The sequence below is a fragment of the Durio zibethinus genome, chromosome 16 (assembly GCF_047325235.1).
Source record: "Durio zibethinus cultivar Kanyao isolate XHJ-2024 chromosome 16, ASM4732523v1, whole genome shotgun sequence".
Classification (NCBI taxonomy): Eukaryota; Viridiplantae; Streptophyta; class Magnoliopsida; order Malvales; family Malvaceae; genus Durio; species Durio zibethinus.
The window spans coordinates 21,405,368-21,429,822 of record NC_143177.1 but is presented as its reverse complement, the minus strand read 5'-3'; the positions used below and the strand labels follow the sequence as shown (position 1 = coordinate 21,429,822).

At 35.1% G+C, this 24,455-nt stretch overlaps 4 protein-coding genes across 7 annotated transcripts; 1 reads left to right on the top strand and 3 right to left on the bottom strand.

Annotated features, from left to right (window-relative positions):
• The first annotated feature begins 1,697 nt into the window (after nucleotides 1–1,697).
• Nucleotides 1,698–3,844, top strand: LOC111295258 (metacaspase-3-like). Its single transcript, XM_089745376.1, has 6 exons — nucleotides 1,698–2,048; nucleotides 2,142–2,383; nucleotides 2,473–2,803; nucleotides 2,963–3,080; nucleotides 3,330–3,524; nucleotides 3,616–3,844. The coding sequence occupies exons 1-6, from the start codon at nucleotides 1,864–1,866 to the stop codon at nucleotides 3,673–3,675; spliced, it is 1,131 nt and encodes a 376-aa protein (XP_089601502.1). The 5' UTR covers nucleotides 1,698–1,863; the 3' UTR covers nucleotides 3,676–3,844.
• Nucleotides 3,788–6,346, bottom strand: LOC111298356 (uncharacterized). Its single transcript, XM_022893101.2, has 2 exons — nucleotides 5,192–6,346; nucleotides 3,788–4,261 (listed from the first exon to the last, which is right to left on the bottom strand). The coding sequence occupies exons 1-2, from the start codon at nucleotides 5,973–5,975 to the stop codon at nucleotides 3,912–3,914; spliced, it is 1,134 nt and encodes a 377-aa protein (XP_022748836.2). The 5' UTR covers nucleotides 5,976–6,346; the 3' UTR covers nucleotides 3,788–3,911.
• A 358-nt stretch (nucleotides 6,347–6,704) lies between these two features.
• LOC111295227 (outer envelope protein 64, mitochondrial-like) lies at nucleotides 6,705–13,476 on the bottom strand. 4 transcript variants are annotated; one of them, XM_022888633.2, is made up of 13 exons: nucleotides 13,097–13,468; nucleotides 12,851–13,003; nucleotides 12,604–12,728; nucleotides 12,238–12,363; nucleotides 11,526–11,708; nucleotides 11,239–11,383; nucleotides 10,925–11,093; nucleotides 9,695–9,829; nucleotides 9,399–9,599; nucleotides 8,160–8,287; nucleotides 8,017–8,068; nucleotides 7,789–7,858; nucleotides 6,705–7,094 (listed from the first exon to the last, which is right to left on the bottom strand). In XM_022888633.2, the coding sequence occupies exons 1-13, from the start codon at nucleotides 13,342–13,344 to the stop codon at nucleotides 7,012–7,014; spliced, it is 1,818 nt and encodes a 605-aa protein (XP_022744368.2). In that variant the 5' UTR covers nucleotides 13,345–13,468; the 3' UTR covers nucleotides 6,705–7,011. The 4 variants fall into 4 exon arrangements, with proteins under 4 accessions (XP_022744368.2, XP_089601500.1, XP_022744374.2 ...); XM_089745374.1 differs by having other exon boundaries at nucleotides 12,851–13,472; XM_022888639.2 differs by lacking the exon at nucleotides 12,238–12,363.
• Nucleotides 13,477–22,860: 9,384 nt separating this feature from the next.
• LOC149514425 (uncharacterized) lies at nucleotides 22,861–23,274 on the bottom strand. Its single transcript, XM_089744971.1, has one exon. It carries the CDS (start codon nucleotides 23,272–23,274, stop codon nucleotides 22,861–22,863), a length of 414 nt encoding a protein of 137 aa, XP_089601097.1.
• Nucleotides 23,275–24,455: the final 1,181 nt, after the last annotated feature.

Below are 24,455 nucleotides of genomic sequence, written 5' to 3'. Positions count from 1 at the left end.
GTGGTCCGATTGAGTTGGAACCTTGTCAGGAGCTTTATGATTTAGAGTTCTACATTCTGAGCAGTGAAGATCGGGTTTGAAGCTCTCTAGGAACAAATCCAGGGTGTATTTGTTGAGTCACTTATTTGGTGAGATTTCTCCAATTGTTTTCTCTAGTTATTGTTTAGCTCTAGTTTTAGCTAGAGAAGAACTTTGTATACCTATTATTTGATAGTGAAGATTTTTCTGGTGGTCCGTGATTTTTTCCCTCTACACTGGAGGGTTTTTCACGTAAATCTTGGTGTGCTTTATTTTTCCTACATCTTTGATTATTGATTGTTGTCTATTACTTCTGTATTGTTGTGATTATTACTTCAGGCGCAACATTTTAATAATATAAATACGCGAATTATCAAACTTACATATAATTGTAAATTATTGTGTTGCAAGCTCAAATGAAGCAGTGACCCATATCTAATTATAGGCAAGACTTAGATAAAAATCTTTAAATGAAGTTTTTTATGTAAGATTCGTAAAGTTATTTATTAAAAACAATTCAATAAAAACATTAATAAAAATTTTAAATTTGATATATTGTAAAAAAAAATCCACGCTGATAAATTGTCATCAATCTTAGCACCATTTTTTTCAGCGGCTAGTTAAAGATGGTTGAATCTTTTCCTTTTTGATATTCCCTTTCCATTGGAGGAGAACAAAAAATTCATTGTTCATTCCAAAATAAGAAGGCTTTGTGACCAATTTTCAAATTGTACAATGAACAATAAAAGAAATGAAATGTTATTTTCCCAAAAGAATAAAGTTTTGAAAGCAAGGTAGAGACCGGTCATCTAGATTTAGCCCAAAAAAGAGTGATGGGGGTATTTGATACCCCCTTGAAGTCATGGTCCTCCATCTCAGGTAAATTCATAGGTAGGAACCCTTTACATTATGATTCTTGTAGCGACTAATAACTGTTTAATTCTTACAATTGGAAAAAGGAAAGGTTTTAGTTCTTGCTTTCCAGACATTCAACAATTTTCTCAAAATACAATAATTGATCAAATTAATTTGACATTAGTGCCAAAATTTCTACCAGAACTTAAGAAACAAAACTTTCCATGATCTACATTTTGAAAAAAAAAAAGAAAAGAGAAAGGCGTTACCAGGACAAGACATGACTTCTGTGAAGATTTCTAGAGTCAAATTCTGAGAGTTTGAAAGTGGTGACCATAATTCAATCTCCTTTTATCATTGTTGGATTTCATGTATGGTTATTGTTATTCACTAAACATACCTAGATTAACAGGCCTCAGTGTTATATGTTTATGCTACACTAGAAACCATGCTTCCAGTTTTTTGTGTTTGGAACAACGCTGCCTGAATACTCAGTAACCAGCTCAATCCTGTGATGTATTTCACAAATCAGGTTTCTCTCTCCCAATGTCTTTCATTATTCAGTCTGGCTCCGTTTTAAAGATCGTAAAGGATAGCTATCAAGTTGATTTGACTAGAAACCTAGCAGAGCATGACGAATCTTATCCGCATACAGGTTCAAGGATATTTATTCCACCAAAGAAAAAAGAAAAAGAAATTGAATCTGGTTCTCCACCAATTTTCTTGCGGAATCGAATGTCTAAATGATAAGAGGATAAAACTAGCTTACTCACCACTCCTTTCTTGTTTTTTTTGTTTTTGCTTTTTTTGGTATTTGACGTCGTTACAATTAAGCACCGGTCACTACTGAAATTAAGAGTTTAACATTCTACTAACAAATTACGTGCCTGTTGGCTCCTTTCACTGTTTCCAACCCATCCTTACAGCTTTAAATCTTCATTTTATTGCACGCATCAATCGACAAAATTTAACAATCCATAAGCAGAAGCAATGGCAAGAAGAGAGCGATGCAGTGGATGTGGGCTGTACCTGATGGTTCCACCGGAGGTACAAACCATTCGTTGTGCTGTGTGCCAAGCCATTACCAATACCATCACCCCATTTACAAGTAATGCTCGGCCCAATGGCCATTGGAGTTATGTCCATGACTCATTCCTAGGACCAGGCCGGACCAGGTTCTCTTTAAGTAGTATTTTTATATTATTAGCGTTATGCTTGTTCTTGTTCAGTTAGGTTATTAACAGTGTCCAGTGGTTTGGTTGTGATAGCTATCCTGGGTCAGGAACGTATGGAATTCCATATGTGTATGCTCCTCATCAGCGACCTCCGCAGCCACGACCTCCCCTATCTTTTGTTTCAGTGCACGGAAGGAAAAGAGCACTTCTTTGCGGGGTGAATTACCAGGGCAAGAGTTACAGGCTAGGAGGAAGTATCAATGATGTCAAATGTATGAGGTACCTTCTTGTCGAGAAACTGGGGTTTCCAAATGACTCTATTCTCATGCTCACAGGTGCTGTACCAATTTTTTTTCCTTTCAACTCTTTTTCTACTAATCAATTCCATTTTGTTTATGTTAACTCTGCTTCAATTAATCTGCAGAGGAAGAGACAGACCCTTTCAAGATCCCAACGAAACAGAATATCCGAAAAGCCCTGAGATGGCTGGTCTATGGTTGCCAGTCAGGGGACTCGTTAGTGTTTCACTTCTCTGGTCACGGCACGCGGCAGATTGATTATAACCATGATGAGGTCGATGGATACGACGAAGCCTTGTGCCCTCTCGATCATGAGACTGAAGGGAATATAATCGATGATGAAATTAATGACACCATTGTAAGGCCACTGCCCCGAGGAGCCACACTCCATGCAATCATTGATGCTTGCTACAGCGGAACTGTTCTTGATCTGCCTTATGTTTGCAGGATGAACAAGTCAGTTATTTGTAAAATTCCTTTGCATGAGCTATTATTCAATTTTGATCTTTAATTGTCTAGCTTCATTGATATCCAGTCCATTATTGTCCTATAAACTTCCTGCTTCCAGAATATCCACTTCATTTTTTGTTCTACATTCTGTTTTCAATTATGTAGGGAAGGGTTCTATATATGGGAAGATCAGAGAAACCCCTTATTTTACAAGGGTACAAGCGGAGGAATAGCCATCTGTTTTAGTGCTTGTGATGATAATCAAAACTCTGCAGATACCACTGTGAGTAATCTTTTATTTGATTCATCTAATGATCTGATCAGATATAATCAATTTATAGGTTAAGTTGGCAGAGGGAATTCGAATTTGGAACCTCCTTTTGGAGTTTGAATTGTTAACATTGAAGTTATGCCTTAGCTACAATTAGAAAATAGACATTAGCGAAGAAAGAAGTAGAGGAAAAAACCCTTTAATACATTAAACCTGACTAATACCATTAGCTTAGATTGTTGTTTGAATTGTTTTCTTTAGGCTTTCACTGGAAACAATACCAGGACTGGTGCCATGACGTTCAGCTTCATCCAAGCTGTGCAAAACGAACCTGGATTGACGTATGGGCGCTTGCTTAATGCAATGAGCAATGCAATTCGTGATGTTAAAGCTGGTTTGCGCCTAACTGGTCCAATTGCAGCTCTCATTAACAAAGTTTTGTTTGGGACAACACAGGTATTTCTCTATACCTAATGATAACTGAATAAATATCATTGAAAAGTTGAAAAGAATTTTAGTTTGAAAACAAAGAATTCTTGATTTGCAGGAGCCACAGCTATCTACATCAGAGAAATTTGACATCTACTCAAAGCAACTTGTGCTGTAGTAATTTCTGTTCTTACAAAATTGCCTTTGGCTTTGTAATCAGTAAAACAATTAAAATGATTATAAGTAACCTCTTGCAATAGATCTCATGATGACAAGGAATTTGCCAAGACTTGTAATAAACGGAAGAATTATAGTACCATTTAACGGGTTCATATCCACGTGTACAACTTAGTTGTCATCCTGCTGAAGAGTAGACTTTTTATTGTATTACACAAGATATTCTAGTTTACATCTTCAATTGAGGATCAAAAGCTTGCGAGAAGTGGTACACCAGCGAACATACGAGGCAAGAAGGTTGGGCCAGTCGGAGGATGGGCAATATGTGAAGTGGTGAAGCCATAGGGAGAGTACTTGTTCTTGCTCTTCTTGTTCTAGCTGTTCTATGGTCACTTCCAATACCTTCTCTAGCTCACCTCTTTCACTTGTTCTGAGCATTGGCACATCAGTGCCATTGCTAGCTCTGCACAGCAATGGCAACCATGAAGTTAGCATGTTCATCTTTGTTTGCCTGTGGCTCTCTTTGTTGCCTTCTTCAGTCATTTCCACTTCGAATCCCATATCCTTGGCTTGTTTGAATAAGAACGCTGCATATTTGAATAATTAAGCAAAAAATAAGGAACAACAATCTTAAATTTTCAAGAATTGGAATATATTCAGATTAATAAATAACTGTGGCAATCACAAATTTCAACTAGAACCTCCCAATTTCATTCATCAAATTATCACAAACTTTCAATCGGGCCCTTCAATAGAGACCTGCCAATGAATTGGATCATGATCTTTACTGTCATGATTCAACAAATATGTACAATTAGCGTTGGTTGCAACTATTTTGAAACACTGTGAAATGAAGAAAATGCCTATTTAGCATTTACATAAATTTTAGTAATAATTTGTACTTGTCTTTAGGTTATAAATGTCAAATATGGGAAGCGTTGCATCATCCAAAAATACTTTTTCACTGTAAAAGCATCTATGGAAGAAATTTTTTGTTTTAAGTTTGAATATCAAACTTATAAATTTAAAAATTACTTCTTTTTTATGGTTAATCAAAAATAATTTTTGACCGTAAAAACTATTTTCTAACATCAATAATAGACTAAGCTTTAATGCTATTTAAATCTAATCCAACTATGTTAAGAATGAAACATGCTCGTGTACAGTAATTTAATTCTGATTACACAGTTATGATAATGATATAGAAGAAACAATCAAGTTAAGGGCAAAAGTCGGAGTCATTTCATAATAATTCCTAAGGTGAAATTCTAGGGGGAAAAGACATCACAATTGGGTGGCCACAGGTGAGAAAACGTGGACCGTTGGAACTCAGAAGACTGGTGGGAAGCAGCTAATAAAGACAAACGAAAATATTGGTCATACAACATGAAAAGGATATGCGAATTTGGATAAAATAAACCAATCGCAAGAAAGAATAAGTCGCTCCTTGCAAGAATGAATATTCTTAAACCTGTCAGCCAACGGAATTGGTGGAGGAAGAAGAATGGGAAACATACCTGAAACCTTAACCAGGGAACCTTGAAGCCTCGGCTCAGCTGAAAGAGAAAGCCAAGCCAAATTTGAAGCTGATGCCCACTGGTCAACAGCCTCTTCTACAAACCCACAAGCAGACAACTTCTGCGCCAGCCAAAGCAGCTCAGCAGCCAGTTTCTCAGCTGAATTCCCTGACCGGTTCACATCCTCTCTCCCCCTCCCTACCTTAGTCCAAACTCCACCCCGAACTGATCGAACAGCCCGTAAAACCATGTTCAACCGATATAGAACCGGTCCAGTTCCCGCGCCATCGTGACCGACCCTGTCTTGCCTCAATTCCACCATTGTAGCTTCAAGCTGGCTAAGAGTCCTCGAAAAGGCCGCTGACAAAACTGTACGGTTGACTTCACGTAAAGTTTCGATGCCTTCCATATGGTTCTCTTCTATAAGTCTTTCCGCTAAAGATCGAACGATTTCATACTTTCTTGAGCTAACAGGAATGTCATTAACAATAGATAGTATCTGTGAAAGCGCACGAGCGATTCCCGAGTCGCCAACCCCACGAGCAGTGACGCAGCCATCATTTTTCTGGGGCTTAAACATGTGTGAATTACAAGGGAAAATAGGAGGAAGCAAGCGTAGAGAGAAGAGAAAAGAAGTGATGACAACATAGCGAATTGTTTGAAGTAGCTTGTATTTTTCTGCAAAGTTGAAGAGGGTTTTGTCGGCATAAATAAACATAGAAGTTACCATGTTTCGGGGGAGTAAAGGGGGTATGGTAGTTGGCAAGTTCTCCATCATGCCCATGCTTTCGTTTGCCTTTTTCTTTTCTTGGCTTATGGTTTGTTTGTATTGTAAGAAAGGAAACGATGGAATTTTGAGAGAGGTTAAGAAATGTTTATTTGGAGTATGGATTGGACATAGGCGGACAGCCAAATCAGTCTATATTTTGATTTTTTTCTGATTTTGATAGGGACAGTGTTTTCAAGTCAGGGATTGGGTGGATCGAAAGCGGGGTGGATGCATTATAAAAAATTTGAGATAGAATAGGCTATAAGATATTTTATTTAAATTCATATATAAAATAATTTTATTATTTATTTAATTTTATATACATATATATATCTAATAAAATTATTTGTAATATATTAATTTAATAAAATATTATATTTTAAAAAGTTAAAATATAATTTATATTAAAAAAAATATTTTTTATAAATTTATATTAAATTAAAATTATTAAATTAATTTCAAATTGATTACATATTAAATATGAATTATTTATGTCAAATCAAAATCAAATATAAAAAATAAAACATTGTTGAGTCAGATCAAAATCGAAGAGAAAGAAATCATCCCAATCCAAACATTATTATCCTAAAAAATACATGCAAAATTTTTAAAATGGTAAAATTGATATGAATTCAAGAATCCATATTAATAGACTCATGATCCAATCTGAATTGATTTGGATTGATTAAAACATTATTTTATATATATATATATGCACTTTATAAATATTGAAAAAAAATGAGATTTTTAATAATATCTTATTTATTATAATTAAAAAAATAGAGCCCAACTCGAGATATTTTAAATAATTTTTAAAACCTCCTCATGGCTATTGAAAGGAGACATATCAACAAATTATTTGTTAGACAAAGACGTAAGTACAGCAGGGGAGTATGCCAAGCAAAAAAAATGGAGCAACCCTATAAACAGCGAGCTTTATTTTTATTTTCCCTTTTATCCAAAGGGCTGACATTGCGCGACGATTCTGCATGTATCTTCCTTCAATGTTTGTCATATTTGTTAGACAAGATGTAAGGAGAGCAGGGGAAAATCAACTAATCAGTTTTCTTAGTCTTCTTTCTGCAAGGCTAGCCACTTTATTTTGTGGCTCTAGAACCAGAGCGTGTTTGAAATCTGCTGATGCCAAAACAATGAACTGCTTAATAGGCATAATATTGCACGCATAAATTACAAGAAGCAAATAGATCGTGGCCCGTAAAAAAAAAAAACTCTCATCAGAATGAGGGAGTAAAAGGATTACAGAGTGAAATATGTATCCATTAAGTTCATCTCTCTCAAACTCTGACAGATTCCAACACCGTATGGACTATGTAGTTTGGTCTGCACGCATGCATGTTCCCTACTATGTAATATCAGGAAAAACTATTTGCTGAACTTACCAGGGCATTTATTCCCTATGTATGTTAGTACTAATGTTCCTAAACCCCACATCAAGTAGGAAACCCAGCATGTAAAGAATGGACCAACCAATATGACAAAGGACAAGTATTATCACTATGTAGCCTAACTGACCACCTTCATCCAAAAGTTCTAAAAGTTCAAACATCAGATACCATCGGTATGATGAAAGGGAAGGGGCAGGAAAGAAAAAAGGGGGAAAAATAAAAAAGCTTCATATACTACCAGTGTGGATTTAGGAATTTATAATACTTTTAATCTGTTATAGTTGCCATCAAAAGATATTTAAAATAAAAAAAGAGCTGCAAATGCATAATTAGTTGTGTTTGTCAATAATTTTAGCTAGCTGGGTGGAAATGAGTGTCATATCACATGTGAGGCATAATAAGCACTACAAAAGTATTCTCACCTTCAAGAGCCTCTTTATAACAGAGTAGTGATTCTCTGGCAGTCCCACGTCTCAGATATGCCTTCACATTCTGCACAAAAATATTAGTTGATTAATAACATCACTGGAGCATAACTGCTCTTTTTAATCATGTGTGCATACACATTTTAAATTCCACTATTTAACTGTCAAAGAAGAGCTACTTCATCAAAGAACATCGTAGTTACCATCACATGTTTCCTAAATTACCTTTTTGTCAAGTGATATTGCCTTACTGCAATCCTCTTCAGCTTGTTGGAAGCTGCATATTCTAGAATCAGTTCCCCTAGGAAGTATGTGGATGCAAAACAATGCAATGAAAAGAATGGCAACAAATCTAAGAGATACTATACCATCCTAGTTCCAAGTAAGCTGCTGCCCGGTTGTTATAGTATGTTGCATTTGTCCCATTGAACTTAATAGCTTCACTATAGTACTTGACAGCCTTATTCCATTGCATTCCCTTGAATGCAGCATTTCCCTGATTCAAAACTTGTCAAGAAAAACTTATAATGGCAGACCTTTTTTCTTCACTTATTGTTTACTGTCTGTAAATTTTCATAAAAAATCAAGTGCAACCTCACACCAAACCAGCATTTTAATTGCTTCAGACAACTTATCCATAAGAAATGAATGTTAGACCTCAAATTATCACAAGTGCTAATGAATGTTAGACAGTGAGACTAAAGTGATCTCTATGGCATTTAACGCAGAAAGCACTACAATAAGATCTAAATAATCAAGTGCCAATGCTTATGACTAAAGTTTCCCATATATGAACTTAAAAAACATAACATGCTGGATGCTAGTTCTTAGAAGTGTTGCAACAACAACATCAACAACAACAATAACAAACTAAGTCTTATATCCCATAACTTTGGGATAGGCAGTATGGAAGGCCAAAACAGGAATCATGTTAAGTTGTAGTTTTGAATCTTCTTGCGCCACTCATTTCTATAAAAAACAGCCTTTTCATCTACTTCCTTAACCCTCATATCATTTTTTATTACTTGCATTCACGTCTTTCATGGTCTACCTCTAGAAGTTTTGGTCTCTCCTAAATCTAGAATTTTCTTAGAAAATGAGAGACCAAAATAAGAGTTTTCTTAGAAGTGTTGCAAACTTTAACAAAAAAAAGGTAGAAGTTCAGCAAGTAAAGAGAAAATGCAGTTAACCATCATTTCTTTACAGGTTCAAGGACTCATCTATCCCCACTAAAAAGAAGGCAATCTTCCTACTGTTACTTGTCAAGTGTATGTAAAAACTATCAAATAATATACCATTTAAGCTCTGTTTGAGAGCACGAATGGAACCAGCAAAAAATTGGGGGCCAGGGCAGTAGGGAGACCCTCCCACTGCGGTACCCTGTGCTCCCAACTGGGCAATTAGTAAGCTACTTATGACCAGAAAAGAATACAACCAGACAAACTAAAACTTCTTTTTGGATGAGTCGTAACTGAAAAGGTGGAGACTGACAAGTCCCATCAACAGAAGGATCAAATTTCAAATCTATTACATCACTTGCATTGGTAGAAATTTTGTAAGGCAAATCAAACCAGTAAGATATTGAAAGATATTAGAGGCGGGCAAACCTTTTCCTTCAAGAGTTCGGAAGCATCCATAATACCATTGACATCAGGCAATGGTGCTGAATTGGATGCAATACTGACTTGGTCTTGCAGAGATGTGTACATATCCAAAACTGTATCAAGAAGAAATTTATCCGCTCCATGGTATGTGATAAATGAAACAGACACAGGAAAACCTTCATCCTTTCCTAATGGAACAGAAACCTGGGAGGAGATTGTAAGGTTAAACAAATGACTGATGTCCATGCTACAAAAGAACACGCGAGAATGAAAAATTAAGCCTGGTAACATCAAGCCACCTGACAGCCCCCAGACATGCTAGCAATGCTCAATAATGCAAATGCTCTATCGCGAAACTCATTGGAATACCATTTCTTTGAATTCAGCTTTAGTGGAGGATCTGCAATTGTGGGAATCACTAATATTCCATCATCCTGAAACAAAAAATATAACTCAGTGATGTGAGATCATTCACTACCAGTTCATACCTATTATCCTTAAACATAGCATTTCAAGACAAGCATCTGAAATCCAAGAGATTTTCGGAACCATAAAAGTAAACCCCAAATTCATCAGAGATATCTACCTACGTATATGCTGTTAATATACATCAGACATTTAACATTTAAAAAAAAAAAAATTCTAATTCTCGCAATCTTCCATAATATATGCTTCTGGTCTTTTCTATCATTTCATCTATTGCAACAACCCTAAAACATCATGAATCCTTCCGATGTTAGACATTCAGAAAATTTTCAGAAACGCAAGTTAGCATACAGAAATTTAACTTTCTAACTAAAACCTGGAAATCATAGTTAATAGGCCAACTGCCAAATACCGCCTTTTTTTGCACTTCCCATGTCATTTAACAAGATAGACAGCAATTATTACCCATGTTTTATTTATACATTTAAACTATAAAAAAAAATTTACTATAAAAAAAATGAGTTGATCTTACATTCACCTTTGAAATGTGGTTAGCCTGGGTGTTTCTAGAATCCAAAAACCTATAAGCATGTCTCAGATACACAATAGCTAAAGAGATCAATGAGTTTAATAATTTAGCTCGGAAGTATAGGACATTAGACCTTCAGTAACATCTGCAATCCTCTCAATTTAAAAAACCTGAAGTTGGTAACTTTTCTCTTTGCATTATAAGGGTCTCTCAAGAAAATATTTAAGTTAATGACGTGTCAAACAACAAAAAAATAGATTCACAACCTTTCAATACTGTCAACATTTGTTGCTTGTTTCAGATTCCTAAAAGCACCATCTTAAGTTTAAGTTGCTAATAAGATACAAATTGCTCCTCTCTGATTACAACCGAAGCGTAGACCTATGGTGTCATTTATTGCAAGGCAAGATCATTCTATCAAGTTGTCATAGTAGCAACAATATTCTCGCAGTAAACAGGGCAACAACTTCATTTGTATATGGTAGACGTACTTATAGAAAATAAATAACAGTAAATAGCTATAACAAAGGAGAACAACAACTTCATTAGGAAAGAGGAGAAGAAGCTGGCAAACCTTTAGAAGACTTTGCAGAGCAGCTCTCATCTCAGCCTTGACTTTGTATAAAGTTTTCACATTCTCATATGTAGTGTTGATTGCTGCAAGAACACAATGAGAGATCTCAGGCCCTTGTCTTGGTTTGACATCTTTAACCCATTCTTCATGGTTTGTTTTGAACTCATATCTGGAAAGCAATACTACTAGATATTAGGAGAGCTGGTCAGTAAAAAAAAAAAAAACAAGAAATAAAAATTTAGCACAATAATAATGACAATATACAGATTGAGGGATGGACACCTGCATGTAAACAACACATTATTCTCAAATACCTTTGTAATGATACCATCACTGATGAAAGAGCTTTCAAAGTAGAAATTCCATTTGGCATGTTTGTGGAATGCTGACAAAAACCTTTTAGACTGGGTACATTTGAAGCAATATACTGAGCAAAATTGATATGTTTTGGAGGCTGGTCTGTGCAATCAACAAGAGTTAGAAGGGTCAAGAATTAAATTCACACCATCCTAACAGAAGTGGTAGTATAGACTAGGATCATGATTTTCAGACCAAAAATATACAACTGATATGAATAGAAATTGAAGGCCCTGCAACTTACACCCAGAAAGCTTTTCAATTGCTTTGCCAACAACATACACTGTCTTTTGCTTGGGAACCTTTGAGAGCTGGAATAGATCATCGGCAAACACAAGGCGTCTTGCCTTCCTAGGTTCCACTGCTTTTAGTTGAAGCAAAACATGCCCAACACGATGTAAAATAGATGGATCACGAGCAAACCATCCTGAGACATCATCATTTGACAAAATGAATAGAAAACAACCATGAACAGCAGCAAAAGAAATTTTGAAGAAGGAAATGTGAACTCCCCAGAATTTTAATGCTCAGCAAGAAATCAGAAGCTTAAATGTCCATTAAATCGCTAATTGTTTGAACTAGACATCCTTATAATAGAAATGCAATAACATGTGGCACAAACCTAGAGGGCACAATTGTCTGCTCCATTTACGGAGATCGCATCCATTCACTAATAAACCATGCATTCAGTCACACGACACTTTAGTTAACAGAAAAACGTAGGTGAAGACAACCAATTGGCAGAATTATAACTCAGAATAGCTTGAAGAAAATTTTTTTGGATAAATGAAATTTTTATTTATCAAAGAAGCAGGGAATAAGAACCTGCTGTCAAAGATCTAACAGCTATTATCTGCATTCTGCATAGAAATCCAACAAATCTCTCAACAATCTAGATAACAAGGCCTCGTTGCAAATTAAAGCATAAGACAAATCACAATTTTTCTTTACAATACCAATAGCATCCAAACTTTGAGAATTAGGAAGAAGTCCAATTGTAGATACAGCTCCATGAGAGGGGCGGAACCCAAGAATACCACAGAATGAGGCCGGAATTCTCACGCAGCCAATTGTATCAGTACCTACAAAATAGTGAAAGAGCCTTCTATGCTCAGATAACACTGAGAAAACAACCTGTATATCAAAAAGATTCAGCAAGAAGAATCTGCAGAAACCCTTTCTGGGTGGAAATGGAAAATACAAGGTATGACATTCCAAGCTAGGAACTAATTAATCATGAAAAAGACAAAAGAAAAAAAAATAATAAACAGGGAAAAGTTGTCTGGAGTTGACTATTGAGAAATGTAAAGGACTGAACTTACCGAGAGCAAAGTCCACAAGTTTAGCTGCAACTGCCACAGCAGAACCACTTGACGAACCTCCTGGAACATTTGACGGCATGTTTGGATTTATAGGTGTTCCATAATGCTTATTTTCCCCCGTTATTCTAACAATTGAAAAAAAAAACAAAACTTTTACTAATCACATTTGGCTAATTCTAGCCAAAAAATTACATTTGGCAAATACCCTTCTTCCTAGACAGGGTAAAAAAGACAAATAGAAGGTTACCCAAAAGCCAGTTCGTCCATAACTGTCTTGCCGACACATTTAGCCCCGTTTTTTAACAAAGCAGTAACCACCACCGCTGTCTTATCAGCCGGCTCGTGTGTTCTCTGCCAATCGGGATTCCCAAAACCCGTTACGTGACCCTTCACATCAAATCTGTTACAAAAAATTAAATAAATAAATAATGCAAAAAAATAAATAAATAAAGGGAAGTATAAGCAGGGGAAAGTAAGTTGTGGAATTACGAACATGTCTTTGATTGCAAACGTAAGACCCGATAGTGGAAGTTTGGCGGCAGGAGGTGGCGGCTGAGGGAAAGGAAGCAACTCGAAGCGTTCCAAAAAAGCGCCGAAATCTTCCCTTTTGATGATCATCGCTTTCCTCCTTCTTCTACTGGTCTCCGCCAGAACTATGATTCCGGCCACTGTTATTCCCGCCACGATCCAAAAAGTGTGTTTGGAAGCGTTGGTTTTTATTAGATTCAGCGTTTTTGACATGATTGGATTCGGAGAGACACAGGGGGAAAAAAAAAATTGATGCGAAGACAAAAAGAGGGCTAAACGGGTTTTGGAAGGGTTTAAAGTTTTGATGCGAGAAATTGGAATATGTGCCGTGCCCAGGGGTAAATTGGAATATTCGTATCACTTGTTGATTTTATTGTGGACGGTTCTAAACACGTCACAAAATCCTTTTTATACACCTTTGAAATTTTTTTTCAAAAATATCCGCACAGTAAATATCAACTTTAACTTCTAATAAATAACAAAAATATTCTCAATAGTTTATACAACTCTTTGTTAAAATCTGTAAATTATGTAATTCTCAAAAATAAATTTCAAGAATTATATTATAATCTTTCAAAACAAATTTTAAAAAAACGTAATATAATTTTTAAAAATTTATTTTTGATAATGCAATTTAATTAAATTATTTTTACAAGGTGCCGACGCTTAAACTAACATCCATGCATACCTATTTTGAAGACAAATTATTAAAAATGTAAGGCAAAAAGATGTTATTGGTTTTCTAAACTCTCAAGACAAGAATATCTTTTTTTCATGCATGCTCAAGAACTACTATATTTCTTTTATTTGCACACATGATCATATATTTTTAATTAAGTCATTCTTAAATGCTTCTAGAAATGAATTTTTGAGAAGCTAAAAGAATTCTTGGATATTTATTTTCAAAAAGCCTTAAAATTTCTCAAAGGTCTATTTTCGAGAAGTTTAATTTTACCTAAATTCTACTACAAATCTTAACTGTTCGTGCCAAGCTCTAACCTCGAGAAGTTTCTGGAAAAACAAAAAAGAAAAAAAGGACGGTTGAGGTAAAGACATAAGGTGTTTCTTGTATTCACACTCCAATGTGCAAGTCGAAAAAACTAAGGTTGAAAAGAAAAAGAATTAGAAATAAGAGAAAAGGAGTTGAATGAACTTGTTTTAATGGTGCTTGGACCTTCAATTTATAAATAAGTTATAGGGGATCATCAGGGGATAATAAGGACAATGTCGAGCTAATATAACACTGAGCATGTCTGATTGATTTGATATGTTAGGTTGGTACAAATGATGAAAATACCCATAGTTGTCAGCTAGAGGCTTCATAGAAAGAAAAGATCATTATACCCTTTTAACCATCAAATGCCTCTAAACTCTATCCCTCAATTTAGCAGTCTGAGTATCAAATTGCTAAATGTATGATCACGCCCCTAGTGTAAGGCAAATAGGCAAAAAAAGATGATTTGGAAGTTCAATTTTTCAAAGTTGACATTATAAAAGGGAGGTCGATTTTAGGGGATGATTGGCCTTAAACTACAGTCTGACCTAGTGGTTGTCTAATTTGTGTGTGTATCTTGGGTTGAATGTATAACTGGCTTAAAGATTGTTGAGGTGATAATTGTTTGGAATTATTCGAGGTTAGTGTCGGAGTTCATTTGACTTTCGTGAAACTTGTATTTTATTTAAAAAGCTTGGATTTGAGCCTTTACTTTAAACTTTTATGGTGAATCGAGCTTTCAGTTCACCCTGGAGAGTCATTTGGTTTAACTGGTTCAACCTGAGATTCGTTCAATTAGACCGATTTGATAGCATTAAATGAGGATAGAGGTATTTTGAGTAGAAAAATTTTAAATGGGAAAATAAAAATACGTCTTTTCACTTTTGCTTCGATATGTGGCATAGCTTATGTCGTTTATCTAATTTGTGACACGTCTATATAAAAAGCCATTAGGGCTTTAATTTTTCACCTTTCTATTTTCTTTGCTCTCAATCCGACCTAAACTTTTCAATTTTAAAAGCTTTTTGACCTTTAAAGTTTTTCTATACCTTCTTCGATATGTATTTTTCACAATGTCTTTTAGTATGAGTTCTGAGAAGGCCGAGAGTTACTGGTAAAACTTAGAGGAGGTCAACGCAGGTAGCAAGATGATGATCTGATCTTAACAATTATCAAGAGCAATAATTATGAGATGATAACCTATTGGTTCAATTCGATGTCCAATGAAGGCAACGACAAAATGAAGAGAATGCTCAAGCAAAAAAAAAAAAGGTCCTAAGCACAGAAGAGCTGTGTGCTCAGATTAACTTCAACCTACAAAATCCACCATCTTTTTCTATCTCTTAAGTTAGTCCATCTTCTTTTGCTCTCCCTTATTGATGCTCATATTGTCACTTCTATTCTCCCTTAATCAATTTTTGTTAAGATCTCTTCCTCTCCTAAGGGGTCTTCACCTCATCCTTCTTCTTCTAAGATGGAGTTACTCTTAGCCACTATTTTACCTCAAAATTTTGCTCATACTCAGGAGTCAGAGTCTTTTAGCTATAAAGATCGTGACGAAAAAGGTTATGAAGAAGAACAAAAGAAAAGGAATACCTCGATCAAGAAAAATGAAGATGGGGAAAAAAACTTTATAGCGCAAGATGAACAAGTCGAAATCCCCATATATACTTCTTATGACCTCAGCATGATCCTCAAATATATGATGAGCAAACTAAAAGGCAAACTTATTACATTCATGCTCTAGCTACTACTTTTTTTTTCAGAGAGTGGTATAGTATAATAATACTAATCTCTTTAGATTGGGTCATTGATTGATTGGAGTCACATTGGCCCTATGTGTATTGGGATTCCTTCATGATCGGTCTGAGGTTCTCACTTTATCGTTGATTTATTTTAATTTTTAATTCTTACAATTTGACTATCATTCAGTTCACTCTTAACTCTATACGATACATAGTTGCCTTCATCATTCTTTGTCAACATTTAAATATTTTTTTTTATCTCCCTCTATTCAGGGAGTTTTTTTCTTTTAAAAAGTATCATAACGATAGTAGGTGATACTATATAATAGCTCGACCCAATAAGAAATTACTTACCGATTGTTTAAGCTCAATAAAAAATTGCGAGAAGTAAAAAATAAATAAAAATGGTGAGCCCAGGGTTGAGATTGCTTTCGAGGTTAAGGCATAAAAAATAAGGAGTATACCTTACACTTTTATGGATGTACCGATGACTCTCCGTCCTGAATATATCAAATCATGATAAAATTTTAAAATATACCTGTAAGGGGGAGGTCATCATCGATGCCCATAAGCTGTCCTCATTAGAAGTAATAAACGAGATGAAATATTGATGTAGATTTAAGGTAACCTCATAAGATTTTACTTTAACTTGATTTTTATTTAACTGTTAGCTTGATTTTATAGATATGGCTAGCAATGATGATTTTGACTTCAAACTGTACCAATATACCCCTAAGCCTAATAAAGGCCAAAGAAAAATTTAATTTACGATCCCATCTCGTAGGAAAGACAAGGTGGTTAATACCTTATTGCATCATTCTTTCGCAAGCTTAAAAACAAAAGCTAGAGTTGACCGAGACCTATCCTACCAAAAAGCCATAGGTTAAGGCCTTTCTTCTACCTTAGAAAACCCTAAGGCTAGGGTCTTAAAGTCAAGCTCAGAGAAGATTTCCACCCACTTTGAGTACACTCCTACTAATGACCCAGTCACCAATCTGGTCGTGGTAAGGAGATTTAACAAAGTCGCGATCCTTTATCTTGATAAGCATTGACTAACTTTAGCTCAATTTTATCAGTATTATTTATTTTGCTAAGTCTGAGGTCATTTTGCACAGTCTAACAAAAATTTTCCCTTTAACCCCTAAAGAACACTAGTGAAGCCTTCCACTACACCTACCTTACAATGGCCCATGTATTGAGGGTAAAAAAGGACATGGCTACCTTGGTGAATAGCATAAGAAGAGCTCAATCGAGCTAGGCAATGTTTCATTTAACCTTAATGCGTCTCACAAAAAAATTTGAGCAAAAGAAAAAAAAATTGATGAGCTGACAGTGAAGCTGGAAGCCATCCTGATTGACAAAGACTTAACTGACTTAATAAAAGAACAAGCCAAGTTCAAGCTCAATGATGCTCAAACTGAGATATCAAATATCAAATTCGAGCTCAAGACCAAGGGAAAAAGAGATAAAAACCTAAAAAATAAGACAATGAAAGAGTTCAAGGCTTCCAATGAGTGCCTCCAAATAAAGGTAAAGTTATCCAAGAAGAACATGCCTGGTGCCTTCTAGCTGGCCAAAGACGAGATGTAATTTAAATTCTTGGCCCTCAACCTTGACATCTTTTATATTAATATCAATAATATCAAATCGAAGCCTTGTCCAAATTAGCTCGAGAAGGATGAAGATGAGGAAGATGAGGATAAGGCCTTAGAGATCGAGCTGAATGAGGCTGAGAAATGTGAGGTCATCACTGCTGCTCCTATTGATGGGATGTTGCTCTCATTGTTACTGCTGCTGCTATCGATGTTACTGATGAATGATATTTTTAACTTTTTATTTTTTATTTTTGTAAATTTTTTATTAATATATGAGGTTAATTTTTTGTAATGACCTTAGGTACGAATGATTTGCTTGACATCATTTGTTGACAATAGTTAATCAATACAACTTCTTGTTCAAATCAATTTAAACTTAAGCTCAGCTCAGCTTAGCTCAGCTTTATTATCATAATTTTTTCTTTATTCACACAAGTTTTAGCACAGTTAATCAAAGAAATTTTAGCCTGATTAATTGAGTTGAGGATTTACATAATCTCTTAGATTAAATTAACTTGAGAATCCATCAAAGTTTTAGGTCAAATTTTGTTAGATTGATAAATATAAGCTCGTTAAACATAATTTAATTTTTGTATTTGATTACAAAATACAAGTGAGAGTTCGATTTAGACCGAGCTATTGATAATATACCTTTAAATTATCTATGTTCTATGTCCTTAGGATGACGTCGCCATTCAGGTCCTGTAGTTTGTAGGTCTCATCATAGAGGATCTTTTTAACAATATATGGTCCTTCCTAAGTCAAAGCTAATTTTTTTACCTCGATCATCTACTTCTGAAGCTTTTACTTTTCTAAGTGCCAGGTCATCTTTTTTAATATGCTTACGTCTGACCTTTTTATTATAATAATTGATCATTTTTTGTTGATAAGCTACTATCCATGTTAGGGCTATGTCCCTCTATTCTTTGACAAGGTCGAAGTCGACTTTAAGTGTTTTTTCATTTTTTTTTACTTTAATTCAACTCTTAAGCTCAAAAAATTGATCTTAACAGGTATCACAACATCTATTCTAAATGCCAAATGGAATAGGGTTTCACTAGTGGGTACTTTCATGGTCATCCTCAGAGCCCATAACACTCCTAGTAGCTCATTAACCCACCTCCCCTTTATTGTATGGAGTCTCTTCTTCAGAGCTTCTAATATTGTCTTGTTCATAACTTTGGCTTGCTCGTTGGACCGAGAATGGGCAAACCTGAGGTTGATGTGAAGGTTTGAACATCATTCTTTGAATCTCAAATTTTTAAATTGTTTGCCATTATTTGTTATTATAGATGGAGTTAAGTCGAATCTACAGACTATATTTTTTCACATAAATTTCTCGACTTAGACCTCTATGGTAGTAGTTAAGGCTTCAACTTCAAGCTATTTTATGAAGTAATCTACTACCACTAAAACAAATCTCTTCTGACCTATGGTTGAGGTGAATAGTCCAAGGATATCCACTCTCCACTGCATAAAAGACCATGGACTGATTATCAAAATAAGCTCGATTAAGAAAAAACATTGCATGTGAGTGAATCTTTGACATTTGTCACATCTCTTTACCAAATCAATTGCATCTCTTCTAATAGTAAGCTAATAATAACCTTGCTTAAGCATTTTGTAGGCCAATGACTGAGATCCGAAGTGACTTTCATATATTCCTTCGTGGATTTCTCGCATAATGTAGTTTGCATCTTGCTCGTCAACACATCTTAAGTAGGGCAGGCTAAAAGATCTTCTATATAATTTTTCTTCAATCATTATGTATCGAATGGCCTTTTTCATTAATGCCTTAACTCAAATTCTTTCTTCATGTAGTGCTACATGGCCAAGTATGCCTTGATTAACATCATTTAAGTTTCTTTCTTCGTGATCTGTCCTACGAGCTTGTCCTTAGTGCCTTTATGTGTTAGCTTTTCTATCAAAAATTGGTTCAAGTGTTTCATTGTTATTTCTAAAGCCAACTCAGACAAAGAGTTTGCAAGTGAATTCTCTGACCTCAGTATCTTTTTCACCCCGACTTTCTTTAAGCCAACCATTAAGGCAACATTTTATCCAGATATTTTTTAATCTTATCTTTTCAAGCTTCAAACTCTCCATTTATTTTATCGACCATTGGTTGAGAATCACTATACGCAGTTATGTGTTGAACATTTAGCTTGGTTGCCAACTTTAAACTAGCTATCAATGTCCCATATCCTGCCTCATTGTTGGATGCCCTACTTGAATCTTAAGGCATATCAGTATTGTATCCATTTTAGGCTTATTAGAATAAGGTCGGCTCATCTACTGTGGCTCATGACTAATCCATCAACATAAAGTTTCCAATCATTTTATCCAAGGTTTTTTTTTTCAGATTTTTTTTTTTAGGGTATACCATGGTAAGTTTTAAGACAAAGTCTGTCAGTACCTATGATTTTGGGGCTAACCTAGGTCATATGTGTAAGTCGAATTCTTTGAGCCCACCATCCATTTAATTAGCCTTCTTGACATTTCAAGCTTCTACAAGACCTATTTCAGTGGTTGGTCAATTAATACGTGGATTATATAGGTTTAAAAATATGGCCTAAGTTTTTTAACCGAGGTGATAACGGCATAAGCTAGTTTGTCTATGCCACTATAGTTAGCCTCTAGTCTTATTAGTACCCTACTTACAAAATAGACCAATCTTTGTTTTCCTTCTTCATCTCAGATAAAGACCAAACTAACAGCCTAAGCTGTGCTAGTTACATATAGGTATAAGATCTTATCGGATTTTAGTTTAGACAAAATAAGTGGAAATGATAAGAACTCTTTTTGAGTTCTTTGAAAGTTTTTTGGCATTGAGGAGTTCACATGAAATTAAATACGTTCTTGAAGATTTAAAAGAATGACAGACATCGTTCTATCGATCTAGACATGAATAGGCTTAATGCAACTATTCTACTAGTTAACTTATGTACTTCTTTTATCGAAATTGATGCTTTCACGTTTAGGATCGCTTGAATCTTTTTTGGGTTTACCTTTATCCCCTTTTTATTGATCATGTAATCGAAAAACTTACCCGACGTGACTCTAAAAATACATTTGTTCGAGTTAAGCCTTATATTATATTTCTTCAAGGTGCTGAAAGTCTCTCTAAAGTCTTTCAAGTGCTCAGTTGAGCTCTTACTCTTAACGATTTTGTCATCCATATATACATACATGTTGCAATCGATCTGATCTTTGAATATCTTTTTTATTAGCCTTTGGTAGATTACCTTTATATTTTAATTCGAAAGATATTATTTTATATCAATAAAGGCTTTTTTCAGTAACAAAGGCTAATTTTTTCTCATCATCCTCCAGTATTTTGATTTGATTGTAACAAGAATAGGCATCCATAAAATTGGAAAGGTTATGCTTGGCATTATTATCTACTAACTGATCTATACTAGGGAAAAAAAAGCTATCTTTCGGGCAGACTTTATTCAGGTCGATAAAGTCAACATAAATCTTTTAGTTTTTGTTGTGCTTGTTGACTATGACCACATTGGCTATCCATTCAGGGTAGTAAACCTCCCTAATGAAGCCTACTCGTAATAACTTATCAATCTCATCCTCAATAGCCTATTGTCTTTATGAGGTAAAGATTCACTTTTTAATCGAACTAATTTTACCTCAGAATTAGTGTGCAGCCTATGAATGATCACTTCAATATTAATCCCAAGCATATCAGATGGTGTCCAAACAAATAAGTTGGTATTATCTTTCAAAAGTTGTATTAAGTGATCTTTATATTGGAGTTTAGCTCCGATCTGTATGTGTTTTCCAAGGATGCTATCCCAAAATGGAACTATTATAAGGTCCTCTACCAACTCAGATTGATTTTCATCTGAGTTTGGTTTTTAACCAATTATATTCTTTTGTTTAATTAGGTCATGACCATTTCCTGTTAAAATAGATCCTGACGTGATGATAAGTATATTATGGATAACTTGTTGAATATGTATGTAGTTAAATTGGTATGTATTTTTCATTTTATACTATATTTTGGCTAGCATATTAGCTTGGCCTAAATGATATGATTGTTCACATCGGTTTAAAAGCTCGATTGTATTTGGAGTTATCTCAAAAAATTCAAAAAATAAAACAAAAGTTTTTTTTTTTTTGTAAAGCTTGAGAGCTCGAAACAGTTTAAAAGCATGCTTCTATCAAGTTAGTCTTATGTTTCATGCTCTCGCTAATGACTTCCTACTTCTTGTTGGTTTCTAGTGGTTGTCATTCTTTGCTTTTGACCTCAATTTCTATCAAATTGCCCATCTGCTTTTCAGTCATGCCCTTCATTATTGTGACATAACACTATCGCGCCATAGACGGGTTTTTCTAGACTTCTCCAACCCTTTAGGTGTTGAGAATTTTACTTTTAAATGAGGAACTGAGCGTATAAGTCACATAACAGACTAACTAGGTTAGCCCAATATCATGTTATAAGCTAATGGAACATTTGCAATCATGAATTTTATAACCAAGGTGATAGTCTTCGGTTCAATCCCAAAGGAGATTAGAAGCTTGTTGGTTCTTTTTACTGATACCTACTCATTCCAAACCCCACAAATGTCATGGTGATTGACTTTAATTGATCTTCACTAATTCTTATTTTTTTTATATAGCTGTAGTACATGACGTTGATTGAACTCCCATTATCAAATATGATTTTTTTGACTAAATAGTTATAAACTAAGGCTGTGATTACTATAACATCATGTGAGTGTTGGATTTCTTCAAGATCTTTCAAGCTAAATGAGATCAGCTCATCTTTCCAGTCTTTTCTCTTTTTGTCAAAATGCCTACTATCATAATTATGCCCGGGTTAAATTTTCTTTTAGCAGAAATGGAGCTACCCCAGTGATCACATTAATTACCCTACCAATTGTTTTATTTTATCAGTTTGGACCTCTTCTTGAATTGGCTCATATCTTCAAGTTTTTTTTCTTTTGTGTTTTGCTCTTTTCTTTTTGCCGTAGATAAGCCATCTTCGATCTTTTTTATAGTTTGCTCTAGATTGGTCTTGTCTTCTCTATCCCACAAATTTCTTCAGCTAACCTATTCTTATTAGAGCTTCAATCTCATTTTTTAGGTTGATGCAATCTTTAGTATTATGACCTATATCTTTATGAAAGGTACATCTTTTAGTTATATCCTTCTTCGTATTCTGTCTCAGTAGCTTCAGTCATCTGAGGTTAGAGCTTCTTTCAATTTGCATCAAAATCTTCTTTCGAAAGGTATTCAGTGCAATGTAACTACTTTCTCCATTAAGGCTTCTAGCTCTATGTCATCCTCCTATTGGGGGAAGATCGTAGAAATCTTTACCTTTCTTACTACCGAGAAAAGAGGATGAGCCTCCCACACCTCGACCACCAAAGAGGGGAGATCAGCCTCTCTCGTCTTTGTTAGTTTTCATTGTAACTTTAGTATTTATGTATTTCTCTACTATCAATAGGACGTCGGCCAGAGTTTTAAGCGGTTCAAGCAATACAGTTAACTTTAAGTGGTACTCTTTATCATGGAGTCCATTTGTCAAAGTGGTTTCGATCACCATTTGTTTCAAGTTTTTAACCTGCAAAGTTTTTGCATTAAAACACGTGACATAGCTTTCAAAAGTTTCATTCCGTTCTTGATGCATTAACATCAAACTTAAAGTCATCTTCTTCACTCTTCGACTACTCACAAACCTAGATAGAAAAGAGTGGCTGAGCTTTTTGAACCACGTGAGTGACTTTGGTTTCAAGCTACTATACCAAGACCAAGTTATGCCTTTTAGTGTAGTAGCTACATCTTTGCACATTAAAGCCTTGTCTACCCCTTATATTATCATGTTAGTCTATTAAGTTCCAAATGATCGAAAGGGTCAAAAGTACCATCATAGATTTCAAGGTTGGCATTTTGAACCCTTTATGAGGCATAACTTTGTTGATTTTTTCCCATGAAGGGCAAGGTCTCTAAGAACTCAAGCTCATTCTTAAAAGCTACTACTTTCGTTTTTAGCTCTTTTTCTATGGCCTATATCCGAGCTTTTAAATCACTGTTCAGTTGGGGTTTGGGATTTATTTGTTTGAATTTTTTGGTCGTAGCTTGTGTTAAATTGTGGTTAGGATAATGGTGGGTTAGGCTTATGTGCTCCTCTTCTCTAGAAGCCGAGAAAGCTTCCACCTCTTCATAACTTGATTGTCTGACAAGGGTTCCTCAGCCATTGGTGATTAAGTCAGACACTTTTGAAATTACGGTGGGATTATGGTTTGTAACATCTGCTTAAAAGCTTATTTCTGTTCAATCATGGCTTGGAATTATTCCTTGGTTGGGTCCACATGTGGTTGGGCCAATCGAATGGAATGCTAGTTATGATAGGTTTCTGTTTCAGCCAGGACGACCCTCTCTCGTTCCTCTAGGGTTCTTTTCCTTAATGGCATTGTTATACGCTCGGTTAATGAAAGAAAAGGTCCTCTACCTGGCACACCAAATGTTCGTGCCGAGCTCTAACCTCGAGGGGTCCTTGGAAAGACAGAAAAGAAGAGAAAGACGGTTAAAGGCAAAGGCATGGTGTGTTCTTTACGTTTGCACTCTGACATGCAAGTTAGGAAAAGTAAGGTTGGAAAGGAAAGGAATTAGGAAAGAGAGAAAAAGAGTTGAATGAACCTAACTTAATGGTGCCTGAAACTTCATATTTATAAGTAACCTCTAGGAGACCATCAGAGGACAATAAAAATAGTGATGAACTGATATGACACTGAGTATGTCTGACCGACTTGACATATCAAATTAACACAAATGATGAAAATACTCTTGATTCTCAATTGAAAGCTTCATAAAAGGAAAAAAAACCATTATACTCTTTTGATCATCAAATGCCCCTAACACTAACCTATATCCAAATCCATTTCAACCACAATTTAAACAAATTCAATAGAAAACAAGATAAAGATCTTACTTTTAATCACCGAAAAACTCAAAATATAAGTGATTGAAAGT